This window comes from Meles meles, chromosome 3 (genome assembly GCF_922984935.1).
Source record: "Meles meles chromosome 3, mMelMel3.1 paternal haplotype, whole genome shotgun sequence".
Taxonomy (NCBI): Eukaryota; Metazoa; Chordata; class Mammalia; order Carnivora; family Mustelidae; genus Meles; species Meles meles.
The window spans coordinates 74,537,717-74,553,173 of record NC_060068.1 but is presented as its reverse complement, the minus strand read 5'-3'; the positions used below and the strand labels follow the sequence as shown (position 1 = coordinate 74,553,173).

General features: G+C 35.1%; 1 protein-coding gene across 1 annotated transcript in view; it reads right to left on the bottom strand.

Annotated features, from left to right (window-relative positions):
* Positions 1-15,457, bottom strand: part of EDIL3 (EGF like repeats and discoidin domains 3) — a 423,141-nt gene that overhangs the window by 14,474 nt on the left and 393,210 nt on the right. The window contains exon 10 of the mRNA XM_046001012.1: positions 10,781-10,936. Coding sequence (XP_045856968.1) covers positions 10,781-10,936 — 156 coding nt within the window. The remainder of the gene's footprint in view (positions 1-10,780; positions 10,937-15,457) is intronic.

Below are 15,457 nucleotides of genomic sequence, written 5' to 3'. Positions count from 1 at the left end.
AGAACTGATGTCCTTGAGGATTTTTTCACTTTCAAAATATATTACATTAAGCAATCAAAATATTAGTTGTCTAGTAATTATCTAGACATGAAATGGGTTCATACTTTTTGCTATGTTCTATCCAATGGTAAATGTGGAGTTTCAGCAATCAGAATAATGACGTGCTCATTTTTGATGTGGGAAATAGGGGCAGAAGAGAAATTATTAGATTTCCCTACCACCTACAACCCACTGACAAGGCCTCGAAACAGGCAGAGTGACATTCCTCTAGGGACTCAACTGCCTTGATCTCGACACTGGTAAGGGTGAAAGGCAATCCTAGCCTGAACTGCCCCCTCTGTTCCCCATCCTGTAAGCCTACTTTAATATATAAAATTTACTTTATAAAATTCCTTTATCTCTAAACCATTCAAGATACATGTTGGCCATCATCTGTCATGCATATGATCCACCCATGTACATCGGAAGAGTCTTACGACTTGGGTTTAATTAGACAGTAATAAATGACCCTTTTCCAACAATAGCTAGCCCCCTCAAGATCCTGGAAACCTTGCTTCCAAATTTCTTAGAGACCTATGCTATGTATAACCCCCTTCCAACTTAAAAGTATATAATGGGCCACTCCTCATGACCCCTCATGACCTCTTTCAGCCTATGGGTCCTGTCTCCACACTATAATAAAATCACATTTTTCCACCAAAGGTATCTTAAGAAATCTTTCTTGGCTACTGGCTTTGAACCCTAACATCTTTCCTACATCAGTTTCCATAGTGGGAATGATAACTATTAGATTCACATTAAATAGGACTCTATTTCTTCCAATAAAAATATTCAAAATTCTTCTCAGCTAAGCTCTCCTGTTTCAATCAGGTTCATCATTACCTTTTAATGAGTGATAACACACCTGAATTTTAAACAATTTATTAAAGTTTTTTAGCCTTGACCATTCTATTGGGGACCTGTCGCTAATCATTTTTAGTGTGTTAACCTTTCTAATTGATGCCTAGGGTCAAAGTTGGGCTAACACTTGATGGTCCCTCACAGTCAAAATACAAGCATGACCTAAATAAGAGAATGAGTAATTACTTTCCTTTGAGGAATACTGTCATTATACAATTCTGTCTAATAATATGTAAGTCAAACATAAACATAAACATGAGAGGTTCATAATTTTCACTGGGGATATTTTTATTAATTTCTGATGAGTGATGTTGGATTAAGATGCAAATATTAAGACATTAAAGTTTTCTGGCCTTTGAGCATTGGGAAAAATAAGGCCATAAATGCAATAATAATATGCAATAATAAAAAATTATTTTTAATGGACATTTTACTTTAATAGCATGTTCTGTAACATATTTCTTGTGTTTTTCACACTTTCATTCATTCAGAAACATCTGTTAACTGGAAAAATGATATGGTTTCAAATTTTAAGGTAGCTTATCCAATTTTCTGGAAACAAAGAAGTTCTTGAGTTTTTAGGATGGAAGATAATTAACACAAAGAAAAAAAATATATATATATATACATTTGTCTCTCACTGCACCTCCCTGCATTGTTTGCTTTGTCTCCCTTGTTAAAAATAAACCCACAGGCCCCAAATGGCCTCAGTTAGATCAAGTCTACACTGGGGATTCTTAGTTAATCTAGTGCAGTTTCAACCTCCCCCAAAAATGCAGTCTTCACTGGTCAGTCAGGAATTTTCTGATGGGCGCCAATGTGTCTGCCACTGGGCTCTCTCCAGGACCCCCAGCTTCCAGAGGAAGATGAAGAAATCTTGCATGGTAAGACAGACCCCTTGCTTTGACTCCTAAGGGAAGCAGCCTTGCCTGCAGCAATCCTCTCCTGCTACTCATGTTCTTCCCACCCTCCCTCTATAAAAGTCTTCCATTTTGTACAACTCCTCTGAGCCCCCTCCACTTGCTAGAAGGGGTGCTGTCTATCCATCAGTCATTTAATAAAGCCAGTTAGATCTCCACATTCATTTGGCTGATTTTTTTGTTATTTAACACCTTACACTTCTGTCTTACCTAGAATGATGTTTCATAGCATCTGCACTGGGCTATTATCTGTAACTAAATAGGAGTCATAGAAGCAGGGATGTTTTTCTTCCCCCTTGCTCCCAACCCACCCCCTAACTGGTGAGTTTTATAGATTTTGTGTCTAATGCTTTGCTTGTTTTTTCATACTACCTCACAGCACATGTCCTTAGACCAGCACTCTGCTTTTGTTTTTCCTTTTAAATGAAGCAAATTAAAAATCCAAATGCCCTCTAAGAAACGTAATGGCTTCAATGGTCAAAATGAACCATCTATTTTCACTGCGTGTCTTTAATATTATAGAATGTGAAATAACATATAAAGAATTTTTTTTGCAACTTCAAAATTGATTCTTGAAGAAAGACAACCAGCTTTCTCTTGCTGTCTCCAAACAAACTGAATGACTTCTTAATCAGCTCCTTAAGATCAATAGCTTGCTTCTGAGTGTTCCTGTGGCAAGTCTATCATTCCAGTTTATCTTTTTTCTCCAGCATTTAGCTAGTTACTGGTTTCTATCATTGTAATTATTTAAGTTACTAACCCTCTTCCTGTTCACCTCCATCCCATAAGCCCCGTTTCCTGGTCCTCCCTTCCTTTCCTCGTTGTAAACCATTTACTCTCTATTCAGGAACAAACAACTTTGGGTAGGCAGGACACTTGGAGTTCATCTTAAACATGGAAATGGAAATACAATCTTCCCTGTAGCTGACCTCTGCCCTTGTCTATTTGCATCTGGACTTGCATCCAGTCTTCTGCCTTGTTTCTGACCCCCAGCCCCATCTCTCAACTGATTCTGATTGCTGAGTCCATATTGTGTTGTTCTCTGTGCTCCTTAACAATGGCTACTGCACTTCCCACTGGAGAAATAAGCTGCTTTCTGAATTTAAATGTGATCAGTGGGGTTGTTCTTTCCCATTACAGCGGGCAGATCTAAGTCTGCAAATGACTTTCACTTTGATAAATCAATTCTTCTATACTAGGTTAGTTCTTGAGATACAGCCTTCTTGGTCAGAGGCCTTAGTAAAATTTACAGGGACTCCATTCTATTTTTGTCAAAAGCATGGATTATAAAGGGTCCATAAGGTGTAACAGAATTCCTTGAACTTTTTAGTTGGGATATATATATTAAGGCAATAACTGAATGTTTCATTTACATGTTTTTACTAAGTATTTTGTCTCAGCCTGTTAACAATTTTCATTCAGTCTAGAGCACATCAGCCCCTAAGACTGCATTTTTTTCTTTTAATTTCTTAGTTTTACGCATTTTTTTGTTTTGCATTAAAAGTGGAATCATGACATTAACTATTATCTCTATCAACTCTTGGGGAGGGCTTTTTAATATAATTTAAAATAAAAAATTGTGAGCCCATCATTGAACTTTACATTCTGCCAAATCAGAAACAGTCTCAGGAGGTGTCCTGAGTCTGAAAATCTAGTAACATCGACATCTACGCGAATATAGGTGATTGTGTATTCTTTATACCAACACACATCCCAGCCCGGTCCCATAATATTGAATTATGACAAGGAAGAAAGCAGATAAAATTCTAAATAACAGTTGATACCAGATGGTGTTTATTTAAATAACACCATCCTTATTTTTAGACAACGCTGAAAACTCTAGAATTGTTCCTTAACTTAGTTCCAATTAAGTCACTCACCAAATACCTATGTAAGTACCCTACAGTGACTACATATAAATCCCTGGCATGGAGGGACACGACTCATTTGCTGTTTTTGAGTCTGAAAGCTTTGTACAGAGTCAATTAGTTGTTAGAAACCACTTTCAGAAAAGCAGCATCTTTTCTTTCCCTTTCGCCTTATTTGAAAATAGTAACAAGACTGAGTGGATGAGACTAATGGTCTCCATGCAAGATTGGGAGACTGTCCTTGATTCTGCAGCTCAGAAACCTGTGGCTGCTCCATCTTGAAAGACTCATTCATCCCCTTTCACTTCCTCCTGCTACAGTCCTTCTCACCGAGAATGCCACTGGGGATTCCATTTATTTTATCTCCCAGGGGATTCTACAGGTTCCAAATTTCACACCCAGCTCAAATTTCAGAAGAGCAGCATGGCTTTTATTACTGAACTGACATCTCATCTGACCTCTGCCTCACAGAAGAGCTGGACTTCCGAGGCTCTGAATATTCAAATTTAATTTCAGCTACTCATAGTGCCAGTTTCAGCAGGAACGAAAGGATACCCTGCAGCATCTGTAATTACAGATTAATTTGAATATATCCTCCAATGCAGATTATGAAGGCTTTGCTAATAAGGACTGATGACGTTGCTGCCTTTTTTTTTTTTTCCCACATAGACATTGAGAAAGGAAGGGAAGTAGAGAAGAACCAGGAACTCTCTTTTTTTTTCCTATTGCAGAGTCATAGACTTTTATGAAATGAGCATAATTTAATATTATTATTATTTTTCTTAGATAACTCTAAGCTTGTGCTACTTATTTCCTACAGTTATTTTATCAAATAATACACTTGGTAGGCTGTATTTTGAGTCTTTGAAATGAGCTGACTGAATCAAAGTTTTTCTACCATTCTCAAGTTCCCGATTAGGCTGTGATTTCTTTGACCCGCTGTCATAATCAGCTTTCCCCCAGTACATCCAGCACAGTAGACAACAGCTGCCTCCAGAATAATATGTAATTGAATGAATATAAATGTCACATCCTTCTAGATGCTCTTCTACCTAATCTGTGTTCCTAACTGCTTAAATTTATTATTTAAATTAAAAATTTGTTTAAAGCTAATACGTGTTTACTTGGTATTCATGAGATAACTGGCAAATATGAAAATCTAAACTTATATCGGAGACATAGATTCATACTGACTTGTACCACGGACAAATGAGAGGCCAGCCAGTCCTAAAGAATTATCATACAATACGTTCCATTCTGACTAGAAAAATACAAAACTACTCTCAGTTTCAAAAATTTAAATTTGGTGCCAGTTAGAGTCATCTTTCCCACACGTGCTCATTATTCAAATTAGCTAGGGCTTCTGTAAACATCTATTCAAATTAGCTGGAGCCTCTGTAAACATTTAGATTCCCAGTTCATCTCTCTGAGAGTCAGAGGCAGGGTCCGGAAATGTGTATTTTTTAACAAGCTCCCCCATGAGTGTCAGGATCAGGCAATTTTGGTAACCACTGAATTAGAGTTCACCAAGATGTGGCAGGATTGTTCTTGATAAATATGTGGCATCTTTAAAGACCCAATAAAATCTTACTGGAAACAGAGTTTTGGATTTTCTTTTATAGAAAATCCAGGGTGAAGCTGCAAATTTTTGATTTATGATTTTAAAAAAACCTGGACAATTTCAGGGAGGGAGACAGAATATTACCAGCTTCTTTTTTTTCCCCAAAGAAGAAAGTCCCCATGGTGTGAATTCAGGTTTATTTAAACACCATGACATTATGACTAATATATTGGATGAGAAAATCCATTTTCATTTCTAATTTTTCCATATAAGAACACTTCCTGAAATTTATTATTGTTTTACTTTGGCTTATAGCCTTAAAAATTAAATACTGGAAGTGTCTGTCAAATTTTGCAATTTTCCTGCTAACTGCAGTAAAAAAACAGCTCCAGGAGTATAAAACAAATGTTACTTTCATGAAAGTGAAGGAACATTTGACTTTCAAATAAAAAACGTATCTGAACCCATGGTGTAGAGAAATATAAAAGTTAGTTAAACGTTAGAAAATATTATAGACAAGAAAGAAAAAAAATAAGAATGTGGAGATTGTGATGAGATCGTATCATCACATGCTCCATCCTGGAAGATAAAATGTGGAGTTTTGTCAAAAAATAAAATGCTATAATAATCTGGAATTCTTATAAAGGCTCTGGGAAGATAATGAGAAACTGACATCTTAATGAAGAGAACAGGAATGTATTTTTCTTTAATTGACTTTAGGTATTAACACACACACACACATAAACACACATACATATATACTGACACATACATTTAGACACACTCCAATGTACATTTATACTTTTTCCTTGGTGTTGCTTTCCTGAGGCTTACTCAGTTATGACTAATGAGAAACAAAAAGGGCATTCATACATTTTTTAAAAATTCAGCATTCATACATTTTTAGTATTTTATTTATACCACTTGCAGTAAACCTAGAAAATTGCTATTATTTTGAAATGGTTTTTCTGAAGTCATCTTGTTTCTGGATCTATAGCAGACTTCTATTCTTACACCCCAAAAATCTATCAGAGCAAGCAGTCAATAAAAATGGAAAGATACAAAAAAGCAATCAGAAAATTTTGTTTGTAAACATTTCCTTTTGAAATGTACATATATAAAACATTTCACAAGCACACACTTTGTGCCAAAACATTCAGTGCATTTATAATACTGTGTGGCTGAAAGTTTGTAGTTGATTTGCATTTGTAAAGACTGAAGGCTTTTTCCCTTATGGAAAGTAACCATGGAGAACAAGACACAAATAATATTAGGAATCAATAGGAAATGGCTATTCAGAAAAATTAACTGCTCAGTTGTGGAGGGCTTCTATAAAGAAAAAGAGCACACCTATGAAGAATATATAAAATTAGAAGCAAAATACCTAGTAAAAATAGTAACAATAACAAAGTACAACAACTATTTGGATATATATACATGTAATTATGATGGGTATATATATACATATATATGCTATATTTACAAGTGTTCAAAGAACTTTTGCTCTTCCTTCTTATATATAAAGTATTTCTTTATTGTAATAGTAATTGCTGTATTATTATGTACAGTTTATTGGAGTTTTTTGTTTTCTTCAGTAATAAATAGTAAACTTATCTAAGGCTTTTCTTCATCATACTGAATTAGTTGTAATACCATAAACAGACTGGTTAAATTTAATTTTATAACTACCAGTTACATGGTCTAGGCTTAGCTGATTGTCATATTTATAATATTAAAATGGTTCAGCTCTTCATAAATTTTTATGTTGGACAGATGACACTGATTTATTGTCTCACGTTAGAATTCTGGCCTACATCCTTTTCACTGATCAATTTACTCTCATGGTTGACCAACTTGCCTAGTGGGAGCCTATTTCTTTCTTTATGGTAAGACTTACTTGGGGAATGTCAAAATCAAGTGTTATAATAAATGTGGTTTCTAAGTACATGGATTTATAGCTAAGATCTATTTTGTGCTTCTAGAGATAGGTTTCTGGGGCTCTGCGTTAATTTGAAGGTAGATGAGTAAGTTTAAATATATGCTACAAATCCTACAGAAATCACTGCAATAATAAAAAATAAAGTTATAGCAAATAAGTCAACAACAAAAAAACCCCAAATGGAATCATTAAAAAAATTCTATTAATCCAAAAGAAGACAGAAAAATAGAAAAAAATGGAAAAGATGCAATAAGTAGGAAAATAAACAGAAAGATGACAGATTTAAAGCCAATTATAGTAATATTCACATTAAATATAAATGGTTTAAATGCTCTGATTAAAAAGCAGAGATAGCAGGATTGGAAAAAGAAGAGACCCAACTATATGCTGCATAGAAGAAATGTATTTCAAATATAAGATACAAATGGGTTAAAAGTAAAAGGATGAAAAAAACACACACAAACATAGCAATAATCAAAAGAAAGCTGAAGTACTTCTACTTATACCAGCAAAGCAGTTTTCAGATCAAAAAATATTTCTAGGGATAAAGATGGTCATTTTCTAATCACAAAGGAGCTATCTGATCAAGTGGAAGTTATGGCCCTAACTGATCATGGATCTTTTAAAAGAGCTTCAAAATACATCAAGTAAACACTGATATACCTGCAAGAAGAAATTGGGAACACCACAATTATAGTTGGAGATTTCCACATTGCTTTTTCCATAATTGATAATATAAGTAGACAGAAAATCAGTAAGGATATAGAAAATCTTGGTCAACTTGACCAAAATTTTACATGCATTTCAAACAAGGATAATGAAATAAAACGCAGTAATATGCAAATGCCCCATCTCTTATTAAGGGAAAAATTTAGAAGTTATTCATATGTAATCATGAAATCACATGCTCAATGTAAATGGAGACAAAAAGTATTTCATCAGGGGGACTGGGTGGCTCAGTGGGTTAAGCCTCTGCCTTTGGCTTGGGTCATGATCCCAGAGTCCTGGGATCAAGCCCCACATTGGGCTCTTGGCTCAGCAGGGAGCCTGCATTCCGCCTCCCCACCCTGCTTTCCGCCTCCCCACCCTGCCTGCCTCTTTGCCTACTTGTGATCTCTGTCTGTCAAATAAGTAAATAAATAAATCTTAAAAAAAAAAAAAGGGGGCAGGGAGCCTGGTTCCCTTTCCCCCTCTGCCTGCCTCTCTGCCTACTTGTGATCTCTCTCTCTCTCAGTGTCAAATAAATACAAAAAATCTTAAAAAATAAAGTATTTCATCAGTACAATAATTTAATCATATTTTTCTTTATATTTCTTTCCTAAATCAATCTATATAAGGATTTTGCTAATTACAGATATGCTTTTTTTTAAAAAAAAGATTTATTTATTTATTTTGGGGGGGTGAGGGGCACAGGGAGAGGGAGGGAGAATTTCAACTTGACTCCCCATTGAGTAAGGAGCCCCTTGTAGGGCTCAGTTCCACGACCCTGAGATCATGACCTGGGCCAAAACTAAGAGCTGGACACTCAACTGACTGAGCCATCCAGATGCCTTTGTGACTATTACACATGGATAATGGATGAGAATATTTATCTGTCTTAAAATTAATTTCAAGAGCTATATAACTTATGGAGTTTAAAAAGCTTCATTTTATGGAATATATTTTCATTCCCTATGCATCAGAATGCCTACTGTAACAAAGTAAAAGGTAGTAGCTGAAACAATTATTTGCCATAAATCCCAGCAGGTATTTATCTACAGCTCACAAATAAATTTAAAGATGGTTTTACAAAAAACCCTATATTCATTCAGTCTAAGATGCTATTGATTAGAAATCATGCCATTATTTTAGGTTCTTCTAGAAAATAATAAATGCTCCCAATTTCATTATGACATTGTTAAGATACAACAGTTTCTGAGATGTTAAAATAAAAAGTGTGTGTGTGTGTGTGTGTGTGTGTGTGTTCTGAGATATTAAGTGAATGTGCCCTGAGATGCAAAATGGATGTGTTCTGAGATGTTAAAAGGTAAATAGTGTGGATTTTATAATCTAAACCTAGAAACATGTCTCCTCTAAAGTGAATTTTAGGTGAACTGAATTCAGACTCTGTTGAGTCACTGGAATAGCCATTCCAGGCTTAGTACTGTTGGGAAAATGTATCAATTCTCTGTCTTGAAAATTTGAAAAAGAAAATTATTCCTATAGTGCTTGTGTGGCTCAGTTAGTTAAGTGTCTGCTTTTGGCTCAGGTCATAGTCTCAGGGTCCTGGGATTGAGTCCCACGTTGGGCTCCCTGCTCAGTGGGAGTCTGCTTCTCCCTCTGCCTCTCTCCTACTCAAGTTCTCTTTCTCGCTCTCTCAAATAAATAATAAAAAAATAAAAAAATTAAAAAGCAAGATATTCTTAATTTTCTACTGGTTAATAATATCAGAAGAGTAAGGGAATGAAAGGGCTACATAAAATGGAAGAAGTCATTATTAACTCGGAAATACTTAACATATTATAGTTTCCCCCCAGATCTTGGAACTAAGATATTTGTTTCTGTTATGTCTTTAGAAAGTTAGAGTTCTTTGCACAAACACTCTAAGGGATTAATGAGTTTCAATTTCATTGGTCCAACTGAGGCTATACTTTAACATCTGAATAAATTAGTTATTGATATGGAGACTAGGCACTTTCATTTTCCAGGGCCCTACAGAAATTCAGACCAGGAGATATTATGGAAAGATATTTAAAATGGTAAGAACTTTTAGAAAAAACAATTAGATGAATATAGTGTAGAATTGTATGGTGCAATAGTATATATCTACTACTGTAATATTAAAATAGTTACACAGATCAAAAAATTTAACAAACCTATGAATTAAAACGAATCAAGGAAAGTGAGCAGAGAAACAACCTATGTTTTAATTTTGATAAACCAGTGTAATAGTTAAAATTTGTTCATTTCTAAAATTCCCAATTGACAAAATAATCAAGGAAATATATAATTAAAACATCTTTTAGTTAATTTTTGAAATATTTTTCTGCCAAAGAACATTTTTTTCTAATATTAGTAATGTTTTTTAATAGCAAAATTAGGGGCATCTGGATAACACAGCTGGTTGAGTTTCCGACTTGGTTTTGGCTCAGGTCATGATAGCAGGATCATGAGATCAAGCCCTGTGTTGGGTTCCATGGTCATGGAGGAGTCAGTCTGAGATTGTCTCCCTCTCCCTCCCTGTCTGCCCCTTACCCAACTCTCTTTATAAAGACAGAGCATGTGCGCTCTCTTTCTAAAATTAAATAAATGCATAAAATCTTTTAAAAAAGTAAAATTAATAGTGGCAAGTATTCAAACAGTAACTATTTACATGTACTTTATGATAAATTATTCAAGCTTCTATTAGGTTTATAAAATATAAACAAATTTTACTTAGCTGGATCTTACATAACTGATAATATGGAAAATGTTAAAACTTTTATTTAACATTATTTTTCAGTTGTATATAGCCATTATGTTTAATACTTAAGTATAAGTAGTTCATTCAGTCAAACTTGAATTCAGTTTGGTACTCCATTTCTGCCTGTTCTAAACCATTCAGATAACTTACCTTATCTTTTCTTTGCTTTTCATCCTGGTATACAGTCCAGTGTTCTCCATCATTGCTGTAAGCTAGTTTATAGGAGCCTACGAACTGTACATGACCAAAATCTTTAGCTCCTTGTGTAATGATGCCAGTTACTTTGGTAGGGACCAGAAGGTCCACCTAAAAAAAGGGAGAAGATTTAATTTAAATGCCACAATAGAGTCCATTATAAATTTGCAAGTCTCTTGAATTCAGAAGATTAAGTAACATACATGCTAAAGCCAAAAATACACTGATTATTTGAATATTGAAACTGATGGCCAAGTCTATTATTGGCTTATAACTTTGATTTTGCTGCTGGATAAGTTTAGTTGAAAACGTGAATAACTACTTTGACCATTTTAAAATAAAGTGATGGTCATTTCAGTCTACCAATCAATTTTATAATAAACTGATATATCTAGCCATGCAGTTTTGTGCAACTAGGATAGCACAGAGCTGGCAAGGTTGACCTTCTTAGAAGATTATTATCTTCCACAGCTAGTGCTTATAATTCAATTTGCTGACTTTACTGGTCAATTCAATAATAATAAAACTAAAACTAGTGTACACTTTAGGAATAAAAATGATATATGTATCACAGTTAAACATTAAATAAAAGCCAACATTATCTTCATGAATTTTAATCAGCTCAGAATATAGAATTGAGTAATAGGTAATTGTTATCCAATGAAAACCTCTTTCAGAAAAGTACAATTCTAAAAATGTTGAGGAGGAAGTCAGGCATTCTTCAAAAATGAAGACAGATTAAAGTGTGTATCCATGACCTGTGGGATCTGTGCTCATGAGGTGTTTGATCCTATGAAATATGTACTTATAAAACCTTAAGGCCCATGATTACCTGGTAAGCATTAAATTAATCATGATGTAATTGAAATGCAAAAGATAGGATTAACATTTATGAAAAAAGAGAACACAACACTGAAAAATTTAGTATATTCTTCTTTGTTCTCTAATTCATGAAGCTTTTCTTCTTAGGATGTGAATTTTAAAAAATTATAGGAATCTTTGTTTTCCCTGCAGACAATTCTTATAAGACCTTTACCTTGAGGTTTATTGATGTTCCTTGATCTACAGCTTCCTCTCTCCTTCCACAATAGCCACCTACTTCCTCCTACTTCCTATGACTAATTGCCCTGCTTACATCCTTGATCTTATCATCTTTCACTGTCATGATCCCATGTGTGACCTTGGTGGCTTTCAACCACTATGTCCTTTTGTTTCTATTTCAGGTTCTCCATCCTGTGCAATGTATGTAGCCACAAATAGACAGTCATGGGTCAGATACAGTACATGAATGAAAAGAGAGCTACGGAGAATGCATTGAATAGACTGTATTTAATGACTGCATTTAGATGCTCTTCAGTAAAGATATGAAAAAAATTCCCAATGTTTCACAGCCTAGGGGTATTTATTTAAAAAGTCATAGGGGCTTTTCAACACTTTTGGGAACATTCTTTAGTTAGAGAGTGTAGACTCAAACTAGATAATGGATTAAGACAGAAAACTACCTTTAATGCGTTATTAAAACATTTTAGAAATTTTATCAAAAACTAGAAATACTTCTGCTTTTGCTATTTCCTAAACATGTATTATAGCATCTAAAATACCTTACCTGTCCCACAGCTATGCAAGATGGCAAAATTATAATACCTGGGAAGGAAACTGTTGCTACCTCATAGGAACTATACTGAGTGCTTTCTTTTGTCCTCACTGAATCCTCTCAACAGCCCTATACAGCCTTTGAGATGAGGAAACGGATGCCCAATATAGCATGATGTGTGATCTAAAGGTAAATAGTCAGTAAAGGGAGGATGGTAGATTCAAATCCATCTTTCTGATTCAAAATTCCACCATACATATAAATTCTCACTGAATGATTTCTTTCCGTTCTTTGTGACTATTTCAGAAATTTCTGAAAAATCTCAAAGCTTCCTTGCCGTACTCATCAAATTTATAGCAACTCTAAGCCCCAGTCCAAGCCAATCCTGGCTTTACAATATTGGAAGAGCCCTGTGTTTTAACATGAATTTCATCTCTGTTCCTCCCTTGCCCAGAGTTAAAAATATGCATTGCTTTTGTTGTCCTAAGTCCAAACATAATTGCGCAGAGACACCTAGGCATCGACACTGCTCTTCAAAATGCTCTTAATGTTGCTGACACTCAACGGGCGAAAAACCTTACAGTATTCTGAGTCACTGCATTACCATCCACACTATAAACACACAGAAACTCAAACTGTCACCAAGAATATGAGCACTTCTAAGGCTGGATTCTTTATAGTCCCTAAATGTCTATGAGTCTTTAGCTAAGATGATGCAATGAAGAGTCTTATAGCGTATCTCTTTTTCTGTGCTATTTCTTAAACTTAGCTGGGTTTCCTGCTGGGTGGAGATGTTTTCTCCTTAGGTTGTATGTCTTGGCTCTTTCTAACAGATATGTTTTTCTCCCACTCTAACTGCTCCCCTTCTCCAGCTTTTTTTTTTTTTAACTAGAAATGTTTTTCTTTTTTGTTCCAGTTAAGCCAACTTCTCTACTTAAATAGTCAGCAATCTGTTTCAAGCTGGATTTTGTCCTAAAATTTGCTACATTAAACTTAGAATACCAGGCCTAAGAAAACCTCTCTTAGTGTAAAAATAATCAGCATCCCACACTTAACACGAAACTCCTGCAACAGGACATGGACAGATCTGTCTGGGACACAGTCACAGATGTGTCACTCTCATGTTCACAATGATTCCAGAAAAGCTCATTCTCCTAGATCTCTGCTTACCATTGGCTCATAAGTACTTTGCCTTCTTACAGATCTTCTGAGTTAAAGTTGTACTGCAAACATGTTGGACAAAATGACTTCAGCTGTTGTAGACAGACCCTCACCTCCCAAGGTTTGGCTTGAATACAGCAGGTCATTTAGGGTATTGAACTGGCGTATGGGTAGATACTTGGCTCAGTGCACTGCACTTCATGCCTGGATCTGTATTAAATGTGGCTTACATATAACAGTCCCTCAATAAAGGTTTTGCTGGATTGAGCTAAAACTACTTCCTAAGTATGCTTCATGGCTAAGGATGCCACAAGGTACCATTGCAGAAAATGCCGGCCGTCTTCCTCTTGTTTTTCTACATTGTGTAACATCACTGGTCGAGGAAACACAGTGTCCCAGTGGTGCCAACCAGTTTTTACAGGGAAAGGCAACGAGTTAGAAATCATCTCCAATCTTCTGATACTGACAGTCAGTCTTTTGGAGAAGAGCTCGATGCTCTGGGTTCCCCAAATGGCTCTGCCCTTACTGGCTATATGCCCTTGGGCAGGCTACTTGACTTCTCCATGTCTCATTTTCCTCATCTGAAAAATGAAGATAACAATCCTCATAGGATTTTATGAGGATTAGATGAATTAATATTTACTAAGTGTGGAAAACAACATACAGACTATAGTAAGGGCTTTATAAGAATCTGATAAGAATAAAACAATAAATAAATCTGGGGGAATAATCTATTATCAGTCTCAGCATGTTATTAGAAAAATATAGAATCAGGGAAATGGCCTGATTGTCCTAGAAGCAACTTCTGGATCATAGTATATTTTGGTCAGCTTCTCAGGTTGTACACAAAGATAGTCATTTCATCTTTACTTAAAGTTGAGAAAATTAGAAGCACTGAAATTCCCATTTATGGGTGAAATGGCTTACTAAAAATAATATAATTTTATGGAGTTTTGTACATCCTCATTTGAATACTAAGATTATATTGGGGCACCTGGGTGGCTCAGTGGGTTAAAGCCTCTGCCTTTGGCTCAGGTCATGATCTCAGGGTCCTGGGATCAAGCCCTGCATCCGGCTCTCTGCTCAGCAGGGAGCCTGCTTCCTCCTCTCTCTCTGCCTACTTGTGATCTCTGTCTGCCAAATAAATAAATGCAATATTAAAAAAAAAGATTATATTACAATAGGGAAATGGTTCCAAAATAATACTAACAGAGGGAATTAGATTCCAAATTATAGTGAGTGATTTTCAATTATATGAGTAAAAAAAGGATGCATATACAAAAAGTCTCAAATGATATGTGAGTAAAGAAAAAAGTATTGCATGAGGGTTATGTAGGAATATTACTCTTTTGTTGTAAAATGTCCTATAATGTTTTAGTGAAGCATAATTATTTTTAGAGTGTCTAACTTAGAAAAACTATAGAACAACTAAGAGCATCTGTTTGAGAAAGGTCAAGATAAATGACATTTCAGATGTCTGCATCACACCCTAACAGATGGCTCCCTTGGAAGGGCAGACTAGGAAAGTCAGATGATTTTCACAAGGATGTACTTAAAAGGGTGAGGGAAATGAAAAGTGATACAGATATACAAGTGCGCAAGAGAAGTGAAAAGAGAAAAAGACCCAAGAGATTTATCACTGAAATATGCAACACAGCTTCATCTAAAATGCTCTAGAGTTTGCCTTTCTGTTTTTGGTTATTTTGAATGACATATTTTATAATTTCACAGAGCTTTGTAAAATTAACTCATTGAACATAAGTAATTTTGAAGCTAATATAATTATATGGCATTTAAAAATGAAATTATGGGTAAAATGTTTAGATAACATTTCGGTTTTAGTAAAGAATTTTTTTAACCATAACATAATATAATAC